This window comes from Helicoverpa armigera, chromosome 3 (assembly GCF_030705265.1).
Source record: "Helicoverpa armigera isolate CAAS_96S chromosome 3, ASM3070526v1, whole genome shotgun sequence".
In the NCBI taxonomy this organism is placed as follows: domain Eukaryota; kingdom Metazoa; phylum Arthropoda; class Insecta; order Lepidoptera; family Noctuidae; genus Helicoverpa; species Helicoverpa armigera.
The window spans coordinates 1,071,136-1,095,220 of NC_087122.1; the positions used below are offsets into that span (position 1 = coordinate 1,071,136).

The following is a 24,085-nucleotide window of genomic DNA, read 5'->3' on the forward strand; positions in this document are numbered from 1 at the left end:
TTATTTGTTCTAATTAGTTTTCAGTACTATCATTTTATTTGTTTGGATATTCTTCATTAAAGGCTGAAATAACAAGTAATTAAATTAATTGATAGTTCAGGTAGACTAATTAATCACTCTGTTTACAGCAGACATTATTGAAAGTAATGTAAGTTGATTGAGCATTATTTACTTAGACTTTGCGGAAAATTTCTTCACATTCGTAGAAAAAGTGATTTATCTACACCTACCAATGTTTTAAAGACTCTCACTCACACACTGTAACTGTAATTTATGACAGCCGTAGTTTATCATTTTGTAGGGAGCTTAAGTTCTGGATCAGCTGAAGCGCTTTTGAGAATTGCTTCAGAACTAGATATCTTAATTATTAAAATTTGTTAGACTATTTTATCTATGCATGGAAAGTAGATCCCACTAAAACAAAATAATGAATAATATTAATCAGCGTATACCTACATACAATAAACTGAAGGATGCATGTATATGTACCTATTAGGTAGCTGTTTGACATTATGAACAAAAAAAGCTATGAATATTTGGAAGTTTCCACAAACAAAATACAAGAATATCAAAAATAAACTATGTTTGTAACAAGGCAAAGTCAGTAAGTACAGTAGACAAACAACAATAAGTATATATTTTTATAATCAGGTTTAATACCAAATTCTCACAGGAGATACTTTTGATTAGGTACTTACATCTACATAGTTATTATAAAAATGTGTAAACATCGTTATTAAAATTGTACGTTAGGTACTCATTAACAATAGTCAATTATTGTTATTTTCGAGAATTTTGTTTCAGTAACACATCTTGTTTGATATTCATCTCATGAGACCCAAGTAATAATAAATTATTTTGGTCCTTCGATACATCCGGGTACTTTTGAGACATGTAAAGGGCATTTAATTTTATAAAAGTTGCTTACAAAGGAACAAGACCTTTTTTGTATAAAACTGGCTTTTCTTGTCATTAAAATTTTTGCAAACTTTTTGGCATTCAAAACAATTTTTACATGTAGAAATTTAAGAATTTCCGCTCTTTATAATGAAAATGACTGAAAACCATTTCACATAGGGACCTATCTTCAATAAAAGCTAATCATATTTTTCCAAAATACTTATACCTTACTTTTAGAAGACTAAACTTACTTTTTTTGCATTGCACTTGTGATTACAAATTGTATAAAAACATCAAGTTCCCTTGCACTCATAAGTGCATACAACCACGTGCCTGCATCGGCACCGATTCAATTATATCTAATGATCTTTAACCTCGCTTCCAATATGACGTGAGACACTGCGATTTGCATTTAAAAATAAACTAAACATGTTATTTTACATATTGTGTCCTAAGATACAAGGACCAGTAAAAATGGTCCTTTACCTCACATTTTGGTCACCAGGGCCCCGATTCTCCTAAGTTATTAATGTCAAAATCGAATAGAAATCGAATCGCAATATGATCGTAATAGCAGTTTTAACCATATCGGGCATTCTGCTACTAATAAAAGACCAATCGTATTCGATTGACATTTGATTGGTGTGCGATTGGTCTGCTATTTTGATGATTTTGGTTTATACGGTAGTTTGCTGTACAATCATTTTGCAATCGTAAATCATTTGCTGACAAAATGATTCATTATTGAATGACAGAAAAGGATAAAAACGTTTATTTCAAAGAAAAAATAGTGGAATGTCACATACGCTTCAACCGTAATCGAGTCGGGATTGGATCTCAGTCGAATCGAGTCGAACGTCAATCGAAGGTCGCTTAAGTAAAATTAGGAGAATCGGGCCCCAGTTTGTTTGTCTGATTATATACAGGTAGTTAAAATAAATTTATTTATTTTATACAGGTAGTTAAGTTTTGTTGATTATAAAAGATTATCTAAATTAATTAAATTATTTGAAATGGGCATGTGCCACCTTATTATAAAACGTGGTTTTAAGAAGTACCCGCTTTAGTTATAGCTTTACTCCACTGATTTTGTTCGGGACGGTGGTTTAAAGGTGGTACAAAGTTTTACGTTAATTAACACGTTATTTTTCTCCTGTTAGAAGATGAAACTGTTTACAAACACAAAATTGATTGATTAAGGCACGGCTCGTAAGATTTGATGCATCAAAACATTAGTTACAAAGCATCTCTATTATGTGGAATACAACAGGAAACCAATCATCTCCAAACTTCCCGATGCTGTCAAAGCAACTGCTATGATGAATGATAAATCGGATGCAAACATAGAAACATCCGAGTGTGTGAAGATGAATTAACATCGTACTCTTTTCTAATATTTTCTTTACATCTCAGTGGTTTAACTTAATAAAATAAAAAATAAATAAACTCAGGCACGGTGGAGTGATGACTTGCGCAAGCCGAAAATCGATCTCAGTGGCGTGCGCTTGGAGAGCCCTATGTCCAGCAGTGGACTGCGATAGGCTGATGATGATGATGATGAACTTAATAAAACCTTTGTTTTGGTTAAAATTCAGAATAATAAAGAAATATATCTGTGACGCATAGGCAACACAAAAGTACAGAAAAAAAACAAGGAAAGACTGGTGACATAGGTAAGAGAAGAAATATGTAATGGAGAATATTATACGTCAGACCCACGCGAATCCACCCTTTACTCAGCTTAATACTTTTCTTTAATTATTCAGTTGTACATTGAACACTCTAAAAATCACTCTAAAGACCAAACCACAAAATAAACATACTTAACTTTCCTTAACAGCAGAAACGTCGAAATTCTCTCAAAACAGTCAATAAAAATATTTAGAAACATTTTCTTCCGCAACGTCAACGCAACACACTCGGCGCTTGCGCATACTTACCATGAAAGAGTATTGCAATCGGATATTTTACATCGGGTTGGAACACACGCTATCGGATGCCGATATAATATTCCGAAATCCTTGTACGAGATTAATAATCGTTCACGCAGATGCTAAGATGATGAATATTCAAATGCGACCCGTTTAGGATAATTATAGTCTTTGTAGGTATGGTTAATTTTAGGAGAAACAAGAAGGGGAGTGTATTGGTAATTCTTACTGCTATTTAGTTATAGACTTTAAGGATCAGGAAACGACTTTCCTTTATACCTTGCTGCTGGTCCTTCAAAGCAGATTCTTCAACACTAAGAGAGTCCAATTTGCATTTCCAACCCCATACCCTTATCACCATAATTATAAGGTATAATTTCGGAGAAAGAGCTCTGAGGATAATGGAGTATGAAGGACTTGTTGGTGTTCCTTCGTGTACGTTGTTAGAAGTTAGACTTGCCTATATTTATTTTAAACAACTCCTGAGGTAAATATATTCCTTATAGTTTAAGCATATGAGGAAGGTGGGTGATTGGATTGCAGAATCTTTCGGAATTCCAGAACCGTCCCAAGTATAAGAAACTTGAAGGAAGTGATAAGCCTACTATTAAGCATAAGGCAGAGGCTGTATAGAGGTAGTCATCTTCAAACGACCGACATGTTTTTGCAAACAAAATTTTACGCGTGACGTAATTTTCCTAACCTTGGCCTGACCTTGATGCAGAGATTAAACAAGTTCTTTGGTTTAATATTCATGCAAATTGACATTTAATTCACTACCTGATGCATTTAACGTAATCAATTTTCTCATTTGCATACAATGCAGTTTTTGGTTGTGCCATTCTCAACCATCTAGACATGTGAATTCTGAAAATCATTTTTCTTTTTGGTTCTGTTGTAAAGGTCAAATAAGATTTTGATTTTTTTGGTGAAATTAGGTATTAAAATAAGTTATTTACGTTTTTCAGAAAATTATATTTTGCATCCCAATTCTATTGCGTCAGTTTATGGAACTTTATCGAAAAGTGTCTGAACTTCCCTGTCTGACAGTCTAATATTAACTCGATTAAAACCTTACTTTCAAACCGGCCAAACTTCCCTCCTACATCACTTATAAACCCACAGACAAAAATCAACCAACACACTTAAAAAAAAAAAACAGCGTCACCCAAACATGTGAAAGACCAGTGCTACATATTGCTCAAGTGAAATAAATTGCCGTCAGAAGGGAGATTAGCCAAGCATGGCGCCGTGTGTCAAAACTCCCAGCTAAGTTGATCTGCGAGGTTAAGCAATGACTGCAACCAGTCCGCGCGACCAGTTGCAGCGCTTGTGGAAATCTGCATACACGATGTGAAAGGGATTGCATCGTGTGGTTGATCCCCTTCCTTGCTGGTTTACTGGATATCTATAGTCTATACTACTTGATATTTTAAAGCTGAAGAGTTTATTGGTTTTAGTGTGCGTTGTATAATCTCGAGAGCTACTTACTGTTCCGATTTGAACAATTCCTAAGTGAACCCAAACATCGGGTTTTCTTGCGTAAGGATCCCGTTGCGACACTTGAATATCGGGCTTGTTATACAATTACGCAAAATATTTTTGGGTCTGTAGACTACTTCTTATTCGGGCACGGAGACTATTTTTCACAGGACGCCGCACATAGGGGTATTTTGCATTTCTAGCCGGGCGAAACTAGAAAAACAAACTTCAATAGAAAAGAAAAATTTTATGCTTGTTAGAAAGCCAGGTAACTACTGAACAAAATCCGACCATTTTCAGGCTCCTACTCCCACGTCATCCAGCCACAAACCTCTCGGAACTTGATCATTGTGACATGCACTCGCGTCAGTTTCTGACTACATTAAAAACGTACCGTGTTTGAAACCTCAGAACTTTTTTATTGTGAGCTATTTAACCAAAACTACTATGGATTATCATAATACCGATAAGAACAGTTTTATTTGTTAGGATTTAATAATGTTTACGTGTATTTTTTAAGGTTCAAAATCAATTCTTAAAGTTCAAAATGTTTGAACCGTTTTTTAATGAATTGTACTTTCCACGGTGAATATAGTTATCTTCCGGGTGCTTCCGGGTAATGATTTTTGTTGTAACGTATTACAAACACTGTCAGATGATAGATATTACACACATTAGGTGCTACTTTTTGCTACTTTTGACAGAACTTAGATGTTACTGCTGGTGTAAACTAAAAGCAATTAACCATTATTTTCAAGCAAATTATTAAATGTTTTCTTTTTAATACGCTTATTTATTGTTTTAGGCATACCAGGGAGCTCTAACTACAAACGTTTAAGTAGAGAATACCTGTGCAATATGATTTTTATCTAATTTGTTAGTCAATAAAACCTTCTCCAAATCATGAATATTCCTTTATTTTATCATCGTATCAGCCCATAATACTCACTTTTGAATTAAGGCCTTCTCAATGGTTTTCTGTAAATATTAGTAAGTCCTATCTACTTTACAGCAAAAAAACCCGTACTAATAGTTTCGCCCGGCTAAAAATGCAAAATACCCCTATGTGCGCCGGTGAAACTGCTTTATTGAATTACTTAAAGAAATTTTCAGTCTAAAGAAATATCAGATTCGGATTTTAATGTAGGACTTATTACTCGTATAAGGAAAAAATACATACATACATGCAATAGTCAGAAGCTTAGCAATGAGTCACTGTATGTTATCGTGGGCATCATTAGATTGTGGAATCGCACTAGATTTGGACTCTCCCACGCTGTCGACCCGAAGACGGAGATCTTACCAACAAACATGATAATAATTATTAATGTTTTCCTCATGTCCACATAAGATCATATTCTACAAGCAACCAGGTCCAAATACTGTGTAATAACAAACGACTGAACTTATTTACATAGTGCAGTCACCGGGAGCTCAAAATTCTTACAGTCGTGAAACTACTGAAAGAGAGGCAGAATTACTTGCCTTTTTATATGAGAAAATATTTTTTACATTAATTTTATTCATGCTTAGTTACTTAATATTTCCACAGTCCTCAGTAGCCTACAAGACATTAGTAATTTTCCTAAGGATAGACCTTGTGTGACACAACGCATTTCTCAATTACGTTTATTAGCAAGTAAAAACAGATTGAAAGATTTGTTTGTCCATTGCACGTGTTTACGCCTGTTATGCTAGTCAAGATCGTCTTGACATCATTATTATGTACAAATTCGTAATAGCTTCTACACTTACATTTTAGTTAAAGAGAGGAAATATTTTTGTTTGGTTAAAAACTGTTGCGCGAATTTTAAAAATTCTGTCAACAGAATAAAAATGTACATCATCCTTGGATAATAAAGGAAATGCTTTAGAAATTACTGCTCCCAATTTGATGGGAAACCTATTATTTCAAACCTAGTATCTTCCGTATTTTAAGTCTACCAACCGCGGTTCAGGGTGTCGCTCATGTTGAGGGGATTTGTCATAGTCACCACGCTTGTTCATGACTGGGGTGGTCAGCGTTCCTTGGGGGAGGCCTACGTTCAGCAGTGGATGATCATGAACCAAGGTTTTCCTGTATTTGGCAATGAATACATCTACTGATACCTTTAAAAACGACTTATATATGCAAATATTTACATATAGGTAACATTTTCGTTTAAAAAAAGAGTTGCTTTTGTTACAATACTTGGAGATGTAGCAATGATTACCAGCCGCAACACAACACAACATTCGTATTACACAGATTACACTGTTCGATTTGGTAACAATTGTGTTACCTGTTACGCTGATCACTACATTAGAATGTTATTCTTTGTGTCTTCATCATCAGTTAACATTTTAAGAATAATTGGCTAAGATTCCCTGACAGCTGTCTTAAGAACTCACCAACATCCTAAGTAAAGTTGGGGTGTCCTTTGGAGATGAGTTAAGGGTGGCTTGACTTTCTCGTGCTTCTCAATGAAATGTAAGTATTCTTGTGGGTCCCCTAGGGCGATGCCAGCCTGCGGGATTGTTCACAGAACAGACAATTGTCACGTGCTTAAGAAAATGTTATTTATTTATTTTCTTTCTGTCTTTGTAACGCCAGTACACAATCGCATTTTTTTATTTAGTATGGTTGGCATTTTCTTGTTTCCAATTACAATGGTTATTATTTATTTACCTTAGTCAAGATATCTTTCAATGAACAATCCTGGTAATTGTCGAACAGGGAAAGGAATACCTACAGTCCTACATTTCTATTGACCACCATAGGATAAAGACGTCTATATAAAACTCCTGAGAATTAAATTTTATAATTTTTCAGACATGTATAGAGTATTTTGCGTTTCAAAAGAAGGTAGGGCAGAGATATGGCAGGTTTTTGAAACGAGTGTTGTATTTGGCCTCAGGAACGACCGTGGCAGAAGATGCGTGACGGCGTCACAGGACGACGGCGTGTGTCGTAGCTGCGGTGGTGACAAGTACGGAGGAGCTCTGCCCTGCATCTGCTATCCTCAGGAGTAAGTACAACTAACCTATTATACAAAGAAGATTTAAGACATATTGCATATTGGTGGTCCTGTCTCCGATATAGCCCACCGGATTAGCAAGTTGAAGTGGCAATGGGCAAGCAATATGGCTTCTAGGGTCGATGGGGTCGAAAAGTGCTAGAGAGGAGACCACGGACTACACGGAGCAAGCGCAGCGTAAGAACTCCACCAACAAGGTGGACAGATGACCTTATAAAGGTTGCCGGAAGACGCTGGATGCAGGTCGCTTCCAACTTCTTCTGTGGAGATCAAAGGGGGAGGCCTATGTTCAGCAGTGGACATCATATGGCTGAGATGATGGTGGTCCTGATGGTGGGTAAGCTTTACAGTCGGTTCTCAAATATCGACTAAGCGTTAACACCTTTCGCCGCTCTGGGTTCAACAAGAGCGACTGTCCGACTATTACGAACCAAAATCTTTTATTCTTTCTGGTTACTGCAGCCTACTTCTGGATCGCGAAACGTTTTATGAGTATTTTTGTACTTGCCTGTACTAGATCGAATTAGGTTTATCAACCGACTAAATCCGGAATTAATTTTACTATTAGTAAAACTTAAACCAATTAGTACCTACCTATAATTAGAATCATAAATTGCTAAAGGATGTTTCATTCAAGTAACTTCAAGCCGATTGAGAGCATTCGGGTCAAAACAAAGATGTTTTAGATAATTAAAATGTTCTTGAACTACAATGTTATGTACTACAACTAAGTAACTAACAGTTCATCTGCAGTACAGTTAAATTGCGTTAATAAATATTAATTAACGTTTATCGTAATATGACTTGTCCGGTCTGATTTTGAGCTGGCAAGGAATAGCCTTGAAGAAGATTTTCTATTTAATTTGTCATTCATTATGCTAATATGATGAATTTTAGTCATTGCTATAGATCCTATAGTTTTTTTGGCGTGGCTAATGTTTTTTATCCATGTAGTTTTCTTATATCGTTAACTTACAGCTCATTATTTCCCTGCCTCCCCTCCCTCTCCCCCATTTATTATCTGGCATTGGTGCATATTTTCTGCTTCCGTGTCTTTTTATTTGACTCTATCCATATCGTCTTTCACAGAACCCATTAATCGTTTCTTTACCTATCATTCATGTCAAGAGAAATATTGCTTTCTATTTGATTTAATCATCACTTTCAAACCATGTGCAAAATACTATTTATTAGCTTCTAATGAATTTTCAATCTGGGTACGTACTTAGGTACTGAATCTAATTATTTTTACTGCAACATTCCAGGCCGGTGAAGTTCGAGTCGGGCGCGTGGTTCCTGCAGCAGGTGCACCGAGCCATCAGCGTGATGCCGTGGAGCGTCTCCAGCGAGAAGCTCGAGCAAATAGGTCAGATACCATACCAAACTGTTCGCTGGGTTCCCTGGTTCCTATGTTTTACTAGGTGTTACTTTTTGGCATAGGCTCATGGAATGAACTTCTAAAGCTAAAGTTGCAATAGCTTCTTGAGCCAATTTTCAGATCACTGTAGGTTTTAGGATACTAAGTTATCCTAAGGGCATTATTTTGTAAGTTTAGTAGGTTTCTCTCAAGGGTTGGATTGATTACTCCTGCTTACCTACTGTTGGATTGAGAACGCACATTTTTTTTATTTAGTGAGCCGACCATTATGAAGAGGCTAATCTCACCATTCCTCATTTTCAACAAAAGCAAATACGTACCTTCTCAGGTTACCATTACAACTATCTTTCCCAATACCTGTATCAGAGTTGGAAGGAAATATTTCTAACTAGCTGGTGCCCGTGACTTCGTCTGCGCAGGTTTAGTATTTCGAACAATATGTTTACAAATTGTAGCCTATGTGTTATGCTGATGTATAAGCTATATTATTGTAAAGTTTCATTAAAATCCATTCAGTAGTTTTTGCGTGAAAGAGTAACAAACATCCATACATCCATACATACAAACTTTCGCGTTTATGATATTAGTAGGATAAATCTGTGGTGTTAAGGCAAAAGGGGATGAGTCAAAAAACACAACTTTTCACCAGGGGCTAATCAAAAAAACGCGTGTTTATTTTGTAATAAAAATGCAGTTTAATCAAAAGTGTATAGAAATAATTAACACAACTCTGTTTTAATTTTCATTTATTAATTTAGTCGTCTTTTATATGTACCCGAAAAATATTTTTATTTCTTAATTATTAAAATAATTGACATATCTCCTTTTTCCGTAACACGGTAAAAATTAAAAAAAAAATCCTAGAACGACTCGTCTCTTTATTTGCTATTATTATTTACGTATATACCTTTTTTTTTGGCAGGGGGGAAATCCTCATGGACTTCCCTCCACCTGGGGTCGGTGGAGGGGGTGTGCCAAACTATTACCGGCTAAAAACCCACCCAGTGTTGCCTTCAATTACCTATTGTCGAGGGCACGGGTATCGCCAAAGCATTCTTCCGCACCCCCGACAGGTATTGACCCCCCAGATGTTCAAAGGCGGGCCCCGTCAACCTCTGTGGCCGTCACCCAGCGGCCACAGCAAACTCCACTAAGAGATGCGCGCGCAACACAACGCCACCGTCTCGAGACCTGTTTCTGATCGGACGACAGACGCCCCTAGTCTGTCGCCCGCAGGCCGCGCCCTATGGTGGCCGGAGATTAGTCATTCTGCGACGTCCTCCACGTCTGCTGCGGGCGGGGGGGAGGGAGCAGCTTCTCTCCCTTTCCGCCGCCTCCTTTCAAACCATCACATCCTCACAAAAGGATGCGACGGCGTTCCATCCATCTTCGCTGCCGACCATGCAGGACACGACAGCCGGCAGCGAAAGACTTCCCGCAGCGTCTACTGCTGCCGCTAGGTCACGGCGCTGCGTTGCCCCAGATGCCACATTGGTGGCATTCGGGCGTGGGCTCCCGACCGATGCGACACAGGAACTTTCCGAAACACCCATGTCCGGTAAGGACCTGTGTCAGCCGGAAGCTGAGGGCGCCGTGGCGTCCCTCCAGCCACTCCTTCAGTATGGGCCTTACCGCCGCGAGAGCGGCGTGCCATGCCGTGGGTCGCGCAAGTCGCTGCTCCCATTTCGCAATGAGGTCTTGGCGGAGCTCTGAACTGCGCAACTCAACTTGCCGAGGCACGAGGCGCTCGGCCCGCCCCACTGCTTCCTCGCGCCATGTATAGAGGTGACGCGAGGGCTGTCGGTCTCGATCCGGCTAGGAGGCATGCAGCTTAGAAGGAGATCGTGCGGTATCCTCTTATAACCCTGATGGCCATCGCTCGCTGTGGTCTTCGCAGCACTGGAAGGTTGCGGGCCGTCAGGGTGCTCGCCCACACTGGCGCGGCGTAAAGCGCCATCGCCCGCACGACCCCCATATAGAGCCTCCGGCAGGAGGTATTGGGTCACCTGAGGTTGGGCAACAAGCGTGAGAGCGCTAAAGCTGCGACCAACAACCGAGGAGCGAGCCGCTGGAAGTGTGGCCCGAAGTCCCAACGACTTTCGAGAACGAGTCCCAGGTATTTCATTGTCGGCTCCACAGCGATGGTAACCCCTCCCACCACGATACTGGACCCCGGAGGTGGCTTCTTCCTTGGCCCATGGAAGCAAAGGGCCTCGGATTTGTGCAAGGCCACTTCGAGGCCAAGACCTACCCACGACCTGCGCGACACTGGCTGTGGCCCTAATGGCCGCCTGCCGGTACGTCTACCCATGTGCTGTGACTAGCGTGTCGTCAGCGTAGCATATCACGCTGACGCCGTGGAGAAGCGCATCGCGCAGGACCCAATCGTACCCAATGTTCCACAGGAGAGGGCCAAGAACCGACCCCTGAGGAAGAGATGTTCTGACGAACCCATCCTTCTCGATCCAGGTACACGACAGCTCTTTCGGATAAATAGGCCCCGATTATGCGACGGAGGTACCCTGGCACTCCATGATAACGGAGCGCCTCCTTTATGATATTCCAGGGCAGGGTGTTGAACGCGTTAGTGATGTCATGCGACACCGCCGAAACCACCTCGCCCCGGTCGACTGCTTCCTCCGCCAGGACCGCCAGAACCCTCACGCGTGTGCGTGGAGGAAGCAGTATAGCGTCAACTGTTGAACGCCCTTTACGGAAACCATACTGGTTGTCCTCCAGATCCGAATCAGCTCATAATTTAAAGGTTTTAAATTCATCATACTTACGTTAAATCGAACTTGTTAATCCTATTCATTTCTGTAGGTTTCAACACTCAAATTACCCACGTAAACCATAATTTTAGGATTTTTTGCACCGTTGCACTAGTAAAAAGACGTCAACTTCGCGCGCGAAATGCAACTAACGCGGAACGACGAATATGAATTTAGGCACAAGTCGACTTATCTCATTATACCTAATTTTATAAGTAAAGGATCACGTATGCAATAAGAAGATAACTAGACAAAACTCCTTTTTACTTTTTAGGTTTTGCTATTTATGACTAGACTCGTATTTTTTATTGGAGATTCACGAAATAAAATACATTATATTGAATTATCTCCTTTTTACCATGATAGTTCGTAAAATTTTGTACCCAACTGTGTAATTAACTCATTTTTCACAATTTCTGACTCATCCCCTTTTGCCTTAACACCACAGAAATACACGCGTGCATTAATGTTGTGTGTGGAAATGTAACTAGTCTCTCAACAATTTCTTAAGACTTATTGCGTAGGTATTTCCTAGTAGTTGCCACTGTAATTAATGTCTGCACCCAAGTTAAGATTATAGTACTTTGGACTGATACCTGTATTTCGTAATGATTGTGAACCTGGGTCACGATTTTTGCCCGCTGTAATTTATCTGGATTTTCTGAAAACTGCTAAACGATAAGTAATTTTTCAGCTACAAAATAAGTGCTGTTATTAAGGAATATCATTATTTTAAAAAGTCCGAACTGTGAATTTTTGGGATGTCAAATGTTTCTGCCTAGGCTAGCTTTACTGAGAATCTGACTTCCCTTTTGGAGATTTTAACCCGTAATAATTTTAACATGATTCCTATTATTTTTCAAGACGAAGAATGCGACGGCTTCGACGCTCCAGGGCCGAGCAACGCCACTCAAGGAGAACTAAGGAAGATCAGAGAGTTCCTGGAGACCATCTCTGCAAAGTTAGCCGGCGGGCCGCTAGAGAGCACTAGAGTTACGCCGCTGTACGACCATCCAGCATGTAAGTAGTTCTTTATTAAAATCACAGATGGCGCTGTTTTCAATTTTTAGATGTTGTTAGTTTATTTTGACCGACAATAGATGGCGTTGTGTGTTTCATTAGTTTGCTGAAAGCAAGAAATTATTAATTTAAATAATGATAGATATCATATGAAAGCTGAAGGATTTATTAGAGATAGCTTACTTTCATGTGCACTGACTGCTTAAGTTACGTTGTAAATATCACTCAGAGCTACAAATTCTATTTGTTAGTTACTCCGCATAAGTGATTTTTTTCGTATTTTATATGCATGTTCCACATAGTTAGCGATAATATAAACCTGCGTAGATAATCGCATGTTCGAGCGATACCACGCGGGGCTGCGCGCCGCTCTGACATCGCTTGCGATCGCGCTGCGAGACGCGCTGACACGTAAGCTAGCGATATAGTATAGCATGCACTGTGATATTAACTTTAGCAAAGATTTTCTTTTAAATTCATATTTTTTGTGTTTGTGAGTTGCATGTAGAGAGATTTTGATTAATCCTGTGAGAAATATAAGATACAGTTAACCTTAAAGGTAGGAAACTTTGTGTTTTGATGTACAAGTACTATAATATTTTTTTTTTGTGTTTGCATGATCTTAAATTAGAATTTTCTTCTGACTTACTTCCTGATCGTTAAAAGCACGATTTTCAGTTTTGATGCACGTTGCACCGTCCATTTTCTTTACAACACGAAAGCATGACTTATAATTTTAAATTAAAATAACTTATCGAACTAAAACACCTGTAAAAACTTTTACATTTTCATTTTCATTTTGCTTACATACATTCTGTAGGCGTTAAGCTGGACAACAATTAACTAACGTAGGTAAAAAAAGCTTTAAAAAACCGGCTGTTAAGTTTTATGCTCGAAGGATCGTAAACATTTTTTTTTTTTAGATAAAATTGATGGATCAGGACAAACACCTTACATGAAAAAAATAACTAAGTACAATATTTCAGTGTATTAAAATTCAAGATAAATAGGAACTGCTTAAATAGGTATTCCGCTGTTATTTCTTTCTCCGTGGCTTTACTTTTATTAAGCCTTCTAAATACTAGGAACATATAAAACAAAACACGTGCTTTGTCAGATATTATCTTAGTATGACGTCAGAATGACTGTGTATGTTTTTATGTGTTCAACTTTGAACCTAACTTACATTGACTTCACAAAAACTTGAAGCTTGAGGCCCCTCAGAAGGTAGACATGACAATATTGTAGGTATAATTGTTGTTATTGCTGGTACCTTGAGAATATGAAAAACCGTGTCTTCTTTTTTGGTAGTCAATGACCTTCAGTTGTTTTCGAAAAATAATAGCCATTTGAAATATGTAGGTACCTACTTGTTATTCGAGATGGAAAAGCAGCAGAGTTATAAATAGATTTATAAGAACCTTTTTGCACAGTCTAGGTAAAAAACTCGAACCATATCTGTTCTACAATATTTTTTTTCATTGCCTGACTTGAAAATTTTACCGAAGCAGGCTGCATTTTATCCTCTCTCGATATTCAAAAACCTCATTGCTTCGGATGTTTATAAGTCTGTAAACATAAATTTCACTGCAGATGTAAATAATTTATCGGATTTCTCCCAAATGAGATCAAATGAGCCATACAATTTTTTTTTAACAAAATTGTAGCTGATGCATGAATAAAGTTAATATTTTACAAAGCTGTACCAAGCTGAAGATGCATTTTTCACAAAAGTTGTTTCATAATGCGGCTGATTACCTACTGCATTTATTTTTTATTTCTAAGAAAAGCTTATGAAACAATCTTCATGCTGTATTTCTTACGAGTGACCCAAAGTGAACTGACTGTGATTATAGTGATTATAATGTAGCCGGTGCAATAACTAATAATTAATTCATTACTTTGCATGCGACTGCGCATACGGTGTTGCTACATTCAACTTTGAAAATATACTGCAACTTGTAATGGAGAAAAATATTTGCGATTTTCATCATTCTTGTAATGCAATCGAAAAGTGCCTAGTAAGGTATCAATTTTGAATAACTTGATTTTTTTTAAGATCAACAACATACATATATTTTTTTCAAAATGTGTTGTCTTATTCAGCTAAATTCCAATTACCGTAGAATGGTGATTGAAAATTTGAGAAGAGGACAGACCACAAAGAAAACACCATTTAGGGCCGATTTTCCATGCATAAAGAATAAATATGGTGATTTGAAATATTTTCTATACAAAAACTGTAATATATCAAACATATTATTTTGTTAAAAGTTATCTGGTGATAAAAAAAATGCTGAATTTATTTACTGGCAACTTTACCCGCGACTTCGGCCGCATCCGCCACGCTTCATTCGTATTACGTAGCTATGCTCATTGCATGCCTATTAACTTGCAAACGATAATTATTAGTACTGAAGTGTTGCTTGCATACGTATGGTCAGAAATGAAGATCAAGGGACATTGTATACGGCAATGACTTTGAATACGGCATACAATTTGCACCTCACGTTTGAAGTATAGATACTTACTTACTTTTTTTTGTTGGCAATTTATTTAATTTTAGGGACGTGTTATTTTGTTGAAGTTATTTAACTTTAACTAATTATTTAGAAGGTACTTTAAACTTTCGATGCAGGTATTTACTTGCATCCTAATCGCCTGTTTATTTTGCACAACCAATCAAATAGGTCGCCGGAAGACGCTGGATGCAGGTCGCTTCCAACCGGTATCTGTGGAGATCAAAGGGGGAAGCAGTGGACGTCCTATGCCTGAGATGATGATGATGATGAATCAAGTAGGTTTATTTGATTAGTTGAAGAATGGAAACTTCAAGTCAACGCATAAGATATCCAAAGCAAAGATAACTCAAGGAACAAACAATTCTTATAATTTTAAGCGTTTAATAAAACTAAATAACGATCAAAAGCCAAACAGATCTATAGAAAATTCCAAAACTATGAAGTCATGAATTTATATTTTTAGAAAAATAACTGACGTAGGTAGCGTAAAATGTCCTCTATTAAGTATGTAGGTACAAATCTATCAGAAACAAAGCGATGTACCGTAATGTAAGAAGAACAATGGTATTTAAGAACAATGTCTATTGTCATCTCAATAGTTTTGGTATTCAAATACCTATAATGTTAATTTTATCCGAAAAATTTAATGTGGAGCCTCACCTAGGATTTTCCACAACCTAGTTGACGCCATTTTCAAACTCAGATTATTTAAAATTGTGATTTAAGAGTCTTGTTTAAACTTATTTTATTTGAGAATCCCTTCACATAAAAAACATAGTAAACTCATTCTTTGTCTCTTTACAACCAGTTAACAGGTAGGTAATTCCCGGTCTCATGATGGTGCTAACTTTTTGAAAAGTTCTCGCACGCAAGATCTTCTATCTTATTAATACGAAAAAGCCTAAGTAATAAACCTCACTAAATAATTCACAACATCTAGATTTAACCTTCAGACCACTACATATACCCTCCGAAGATGCATCAACAACAAACTTGGATGCCCATAAGTACATAGCGAAACTGGTACATGCAAGTAAGTCCATGTATGCACGCGATGCCCCTAATTAGGCCAAGAATAAAATAATTACTATTAAACTGTAATTGTACGCAATTCTGTATAATCGCTGCACTTGCCGTCATTATTTTTTTCACTTATCATTTTTAATTCAGCGTCAGTCATAAGCGTGAAATTAGTCATTAGGCTGTCAGAACCTTTGTTGGTTGTATTTTTACTCGACTACTATGATGGGTAGTATTTCTCGCGTTTCGTAAGTATAATATAATAGGACGTGGAGTGCGTGAATTCTTTTCCGGTGCAATTCGTTAATTTAGTTAGGAGGTCCCCCAACAATCTTTTCAGCAGTTTTTCGGCAGTTCAGGTTTTTCATTCGAGTAGGTAAGGTACTGCAGCTTGGGTCACTCAAGATCCTTGTTAAAGTGCTTCGGAAAATACTTTATTGTAATCATACCGACTTAAATAATAACATTAATTTATTCTTACAACAACTCTTGTACTTCACGTCTTATTCTTTTTCTAAATCCGTTTTACAAACAGCAAGTCATTTTACAACAAGTTCCCAATATCATAAAAAGTAGAAGACTTATTTAATAAAAACAAAGTAAGTAACTATGTATAAAGATACACAACAAAAAAACAAAGCTATGTGCGGTGCCTCTAATTATTTACCAACGTCACTAAAACTCCCACGAAAGCGTTAATATTTTTTTCCTCATAAAAAAGTTATAATTTATAGTGCAAAGGTTGTCTTAGCATCCTTAACCTAACGACATGAGCAGACCATAATTACCTTCTAAGAAGTATCTAAGCGGTTTTTACTCCTAATTTTTACTTGCTTATGTTTGTTTGTAAAAGCTCTGAAAGTACTAAAACGATTTAAAAATTGTATCCGGGATCGGAAAGCGCTTTCCAAGGGACCCGGATGGAACGTATTGTTAAAGCTAGTCTATATCTATACTTCAATACTAATATAATAAAAAGAAAACATTTTTTTGTAACCTAATTATTCCGAACCTACTGAACCGATTTGAAAAATTATTTCACCGTTCGGAAACTACTTTATTCTCAGGTGACAAAGGTTATAAATATCTGGGTACGGATAGTAGGTACCGCTGGCAGAAGCTAGTCTCAAAATAAGATGAGAAAGTCTTAGCATAATACTGCCCGCAGTGCAGAGGTCGGGAGCCCTCTATCTGATGCAGACAAACTCAGGAGATTCGCATTGTTTTATTTTTGATCATTTTATTACTTACATAAAATAAAGCCTAGCCTTATAACAAGCCTAGTGAGGTAACTTCTATCTGAGGAATAAAATTATGGCGGTTTCCATATAAAAATGGCGGTAATTTATACCGAAAATCTGTAAAAACGTCAATTCTAAAACTTTAGATAGAAGTTATCTAGCGATTGAAAAATTGGCCCAAAGTATTATTTTCTTTTGTCACCTATAATCAGAAGTTTATTGTCTTTGAGTCTAATTGTTGCAAAAAATCTGTTAACGTACTTATGTACTACACTTACCTACTTGTGAAACATCCAAAACCACATCCACACTAATTCTTTTATCACTAATTATTTTTCCTAATTATTTGTGACATTTTCTACACAACGTTATTCACAGAAAATACCTCTAGATTTTGATCGCCAATATAGAAATGTTCATCTCACTTTTTATGCTTACGATTTCATTTCCCATACGTGACCAAAGACCAACGCAGCGCTAAAAATACTAGAACCGCCATTACCATAATTCAGTGTACATTTCGTTTTTTGTTGCTCGGTCTGCCGCTTCAATGCCATAAAGGAGCAATGTAGAGCATATACATAAATTTTGACGGTAAAATGGCGCGATCGTCTATTGAATAATACTGCGGCTATCGACGTACTCATCATTACATCCACGAATAAAATCTTTAATGGTAGTGTTGTTACACTAGGGGACGAAAAAAATGAACGAGCTGGAAAATGGGTATCCTAGATGTAGGCTTTATTTTTATGATGTAATTTAATGTAGTTAATAGATATATTAATTTGTCAGCAGCTGTGAAGGATCTATATGAAACAGTAAAAAATAAAATATTGTAATATTTTTCTGCAAAGAAAAAAATATTGCCCTAGAAAATACAAGAATTTCATTTTTTTCTTATTAAAATGACATTTTTTGATTCAACCATTATCATTTTCATTTCTATATTTATTTGTAAAATTCTTCAAGCTTTAAAGAACTTACTTTCTCCAAAGAACTCAAGGGTTACTTTCATCTTATGTTTGCAGTTAATTACTGATTATGCTTAGGTGCTAACATAAATATTGTCCTCCTAGACTTTCATAAGTAATATACATTATGGGTACTTAAGGTGAAATCTTAGTAAAAGCATATTATGGATCGATTATCTGGTAAAAACATTGCATACCTACCGTTTAAGAGGCTATATTATTTTCAACCAATAAACTAACTTTATGGATTACACAATATCACTCACTCTATACTTTTTCCGCTCCCCAAGTGTAAGTCCATCCCTACATTAAACACCCAACGAAACCTAATTAACTCAACAAAAATGCTGCACCACGCACTCACTCACACATTGCCCTACATACTGTTCCCTTTTACTTGCACTCCAGTGTACTCAATCGCCCATAAAACGGGGTACAATTCCCGACACCGAGCTAGCCTATGGTTTAATATTCAGGCTTTTTATTGCGTCCACCCGACCGTGGGACCGCGAAATGAAAAAAAAGGAATAAAAAAGAAATACCCGTTCTGTGCACTTATTGTTGCCACGCAGTGTATGCGTAGGATGTCTAGATCTGCTTCGTAGTGAAATAAAGGGTTTTTGTACTCTGTGGCTTAGGTTGGGTATTTTACGACCTTTTCTAGTTTTTTTTTTTGTTAGGAATTGAAAAATAGAACACTTTTTCTGCGAGAAAGCTTTTATTTGACCTTTCTAGATTCCGATGGAAACTTGCATTTTCATTTTTTGAATTTCTTAAACGTAAGAACGTTATTAAATATTTTGATTTCCTACGCACAAAACATCTTTCATCAGTATTTTTTTAATTGTGGCGACCAGGGTGAAAGTTTTATATAAATAAGTACGTACCTACCTAAAAGTTGACTGTCACTTTTAATTACAACCTAGGAATTATCCATTCATAAATTCATGCATGCACTTAAAAAGCTGCTCACATCTACTAAAATATCTTCGGAATTATGATGAACCTGAGAAAATAGCCTAAACAAAATGCACTCACACTTTTAAACAAAGATTTCTTAGCACGCGGATCACGTTGTATAAAGGTACTTTTTGAATACTAGCTGCCGACTGCAACTGCTGACTGCATGAAGTCGGCCGCAACTGCACTACTGGTTTGTACGTACTTACATGAAACCGTTTTTGACCGAAGCGGCAGCAGCACGTGCAGTGGCCCACAGATGTCGACAGATTTCATGCAGTCGCTGCAAGTGCGGCTGGCAGTTGCAGTCGGCAGCTAGCTCTCAAAACGCACCTTAAAGATTAATAAAACCTATTTATCTATTACCTACTTTCACGAAATGATGGCAAGAACATCGTTATCGCTAATTATGGGAATTCGAGCACAATGTGTAATGTGAGAGATTTTATGTCTTCCCTGTTCAGCTGAGTGTTAAGACAGCATGTACATACGAACATAATGTAATGACATTGATGTTTAACAGCGTTTTCAGATCAGCCATTTTGAGTTTTTTTAACACTATCGTTCGGTTCGTATGATCAGTGTCAAGCGTATACAGGCGATAGTAAATAATTTACAACTACCAGAGCAAAGAATGGTGCTGTTTAAAACCGAGCGACAGATTTTCACCGTTTGGTTATGTTACGTGCGACAAAAATCCGCGAGTGTGAAAGGTTCTTAGACCAGTTCCGCATTAATGGATTTTGTCACGCGTATTTTGTCTAGTGTACTTAGATAGGTAACTTACATATATGTGTGTAAGTACATAGTAGTAAACCCCATCAATGCACATTCTAATGAGCGGTCAGCATCTGAACTATCACTTTCCAATATGACACATAGGTATGTAACGTATGGTGATTATATAAACCCATGGGAACGCGCATTTTACTACGGAAAAGTACATAATATCCATACGTAAGACGTAAGATAAGGCTTATGGTGCCGTGATGGTAAAACTATCATCATAAACTTCTGCCTAGCCTTATGTAGGTACCAGATTATAAATTATTAAAGTTTTGAACATTAATTTTACATTCGCTTCCAGAGGGAACTACTTCCCGCAACTGGATAAAAATGTAGCTTATTTGTTGTTCTGATTTTTTGCGTACAAGTGACTCAACATCCATTCTTATTTGTTACAATATTATTTATGTAAGTATTTGCTAAAATATGTAATCGCTTATTGCCTTACTCACAAGGAGTCAATTAAAATATAGATGAAGAATTTTGGTAGGTACTCACCATTTGGTGAAGCGTCAATGTCTTTTTTCAATGCGAATATTTATTCAATAATAAATTAAATACATAATTTATTTTTCCCGCAACTTAAAACTTTGTTTCAATTATTTTCATATTTATAATAACCCAATTGAGTCTCTGATGATGATATCCGAACGACAATACTAGCTACCGCAGCGCCCATTGGTTCGTATCGAGTGTTCTAGAGGACGCTCGCATCAAGCTAGCAGTTGCGTTTGGCCACCGCCAAGGACGCATGTTGTCCTTCTCCCGCCGCCATTGTGTCGAATACACACCGCTCCGCGTCATTATTTCCCTATATGTGATTTCCTGAAGATTCTCGTGTAATAATTGAACCTGCTGCTAGAAGACATTGCGGACTTATAGTGCAGTGCTGATTTCACGAGTTTTAACCAGTCCACCGGTGGATGAACCTAGATTTAGCTCGCCGGCCGGCAGCCCTTACCGCGACCACGCGCCCTGGAACGAGGCCTCTTCACCTCTCGCTGGTTCTAAGTGAGGTCCCTGGATTCACAAGGTACGTGGGCTTTATTGCTGCAAATAGTTGTAGTGGGTATTGGTGTCTAAAGGAATATCATCAGCAGGGATTTAATTGAAATACGATTTAGGTTTCACCGCCATATTGTTTCCCCGCATTCGATTTTCAAGATTTGAAATCACCGCTCCCGCATTTCTCTTTTCTTTCTTCATTCAACCTTTTAAATTTCTCCCAATTACATTAATTTAATTTTTTATTATTTTTCCATGATGAGGCTATTTACACGCCTCATCATAGTTTTGGTCCTTCGAGCCGGATATTGAACCGCTATTAGTTAGATTTTTACGTAATAATTGGTGAAAATCATAAAGTAACATTGCACAATAGGTATAGGTAATTTACGTAAACTTTGGTGAATTATACCTGCCTACAAATCGCTCCGCTTTAATAAGTATGAACATATTTGACAATAGATTTTACGTAAGTATTTGGTAAATCTGTCAATTTGTCTCACAGGATAGAACGTGTTACGTATTAATTGGTAAAGTTCATTCTTTGTTTATTTATAATTTCGCCTTTGTAACAAATACATACCTACAATAGGAGGTAGTTACATATCATTTCGGTTTTGTGCGTATGAGTCATTTTTATTCTAATACCTACAGATAGTTTTACGATTGCAAACCGCCTTGTAGGTAACTTGTTTACCGCATTTCTTTATACTGTTTTTGAAGATTAGCTTCACAAAATGACTGACAAACAACTAAAACCGGAAGATTTACTAACGATCCTTCATGAGAAGAAAGGATTATTATTCAAACGTGTTAATCGATTATATGATTTATCAAAAAATATTTCGTCGTTCGATTCGAGAAAGAGTGAAAGTTTTATGACTGAATCGGAAACTATTGACGACATTCGAGACAAATTCGAATCTTATGTCGATCGAATTAACCAAATAAACATGAATTTGAAACCTGGTTCGAGTCCCGACTATGCTTCTTTAGAATCCTTTGAAGATTTGTTTATCCACATCAAGCGTATTAGAAATAAAGTCAATAGTAGTCAATCTCCGTTATCACATAGTAGTAATTCGAAAACGTTTTTTGAACCGCTAAAAATAAAGTTGCCCCCGATCGCACTGCCTTCTTTCGATGGGAAACCAGAGAATTGGCCTGTTTTCTACGAGTCGTTTAAGTCAAATATTCACGACAACGATCAGCTGACTGACTCGCAGCGTGTGCAGTACTTAGTAGGTAAACTTACACATAACGCGTTGAAGGTTACAGCCGGTATCGTACCTACGGGTGATACCTACCAGTTCTTATGGAACAGCTTAGTTAGTAAATACCAGGATAAACGCACATTAGGTACACACTATTTGAATAATATATTTGATTTAAAATGTTGTTCTTATAACGCAAATAGTCTCGATTCTTTCATTGAAACATTTAATGCAAGTATTTCTGCCCTGAAACAACTGGGTATTCCGGATCTTGCTGATTTTATTCTCTTGCATTGCGCTATGAGAAAAATAGATTCACAGACTGGTCAATCGTTTGAACTTTCCATTCGCGATATTGAAATACCTACAACTAAATTGTTAATTAGCTTTGTTCAGGATCAGGCAAAAATATTAGCTCGCTTGAATTTATCTCATTTGAATGCGAACGCGAAAAATAACTATAATAAACCGCATGGTTCCGCATCTCGCGATCCTCGTACGCAAACGAAATCGTTTGTTGTGAGTGAATCGATTAATTGTTCCGCTCCTACAGCGACTTCGGTCTCGAGTTGCGCGTATTGTAATGATAACGCTCATGTTAATTTGTATAACTGCGCGAAGTTTCAATCCACGTTAACTCCTAGAGCTAGGTTTGAGTTTATTAAATCCAAAGATGGATGCGCAAATTGTCTGAGCACTTCGCACGGTTTGAGTAAATGCAAGTCGACCTCGGTTTGTAAAGTATGTAAAAAACGTCATCATACTTTATTACATTTTGATAAAAATAATAATTCCCCGCTGCAAACTGCTGATGTTAGATCGATGAATTGCAATGTAGTCGGCGCGCCTGCTCTGGCGGCGCCGCTGTCCGGCGCGCCTTCCGCGCACCCCTCGCCACGCGCGGCGTCTTCGCTTGCGCCGACTCACGCCGCTGTGTCTTGCTCTTATTCTTATAGCGATAAGGTCGATATTCCCGCGCCGGTAACCGTGTGTGGCTCGGGTGATGTTACTAAAACATTTCCGAATCATAATACGGCCGCGTTATTAGCAGCTGATACGAAGGCTGAGTCGACAATTCTGTTATCAACCGCGCAGGTTTACGCGCGAGCTAGTAATAATAGGTCGGGTTATAAAACAATAGTTAGGTGTTTAATTGACAATGGCTCGCAAAGTAATTTAATAACCACCGCTTGTTGTAGAAAACTCAATTTAATAATAATTCCTTTGAGTAATTCTTTTGTCAGAGGTGTTGGTTCTGTATCGCGGCCGATAATAGGTTATGTGAACTTAGAAATCGAGTCTCGCGTAGACCCGCATCAAAAATATAATATTCGCGCGTTAGTAGTTGAGTGCATTACGGACCAGCTACCTTCGCACCATATTAAGTGGGATTCTTCAGTGGACTCCCACTCGCTACCGCTCGCTGATTTAAGCTGGAATATTCCAGGCGATATTGACATAGTGTTAGGCGCTCAACTGTTTCCGTATATTTATTTGGGGAATAGGGTAGACTTAGGTTCACATGCGCCTCCCGCATTGTTAACGACATTCGGGTATGTCCTTATGGGTGATTTTCCGCATAGTAAAGATAATTTAAAGCTACCTAGCGTTTCTTACACAACGTTAGCCCTTGATAATTTATTACAAAGGTTCTGGGAAATGGAAGAGGTTGAAGGTAAACGCTTTTTATCTCCTGAGGAAACCGAATGTGAGAATATTTTTTCCTCGACCGTGTCACGTGACGATTCGGGCCGGTACACTGTCGCGTTACCTTTCAGTAAGGATCCCGCTGAGTTAGGTAACTCCCGCACCGCCGCGTACCGTCGACTGGTTGCGCTGGAGAAAAAACTCCGCCAATCACCGA

At 37.7% G+C, this 24,085-nt stretch overlaps 1 protein-coding gene across 4 annotated transcripts in view; it reads left to right on the top strand.

The window, feature by feature from the left end:
- The window catches only part of M7bp (Myosin-7a binding protein), a 103,876-nt gene that overhangs the window by 26,483 nt on the left and 53,308 nt on the right, over positions 1–24,085 (top strand). For all 4 annotated transcript variants that reach the window (XM_064043474.1, XM_064043475.1, XM_049836349.2 and 1 more), the window contains exons 2-4: positions 7,211–7,321; positions 8,596–8,696; positions 12,344–12,499. In XM_064043474.1, the coding sequence (XP_063899544.1) occupies positions 7,211–7,321; positions 8,596–8,696; positions 12,344–12,499 (368 nt within the window). The remainder of the gene's footprint in view (positions 1–7,210; positions 7,322–8,595; positions 8,697–12,343; positions 12,500–24,085) is intronic.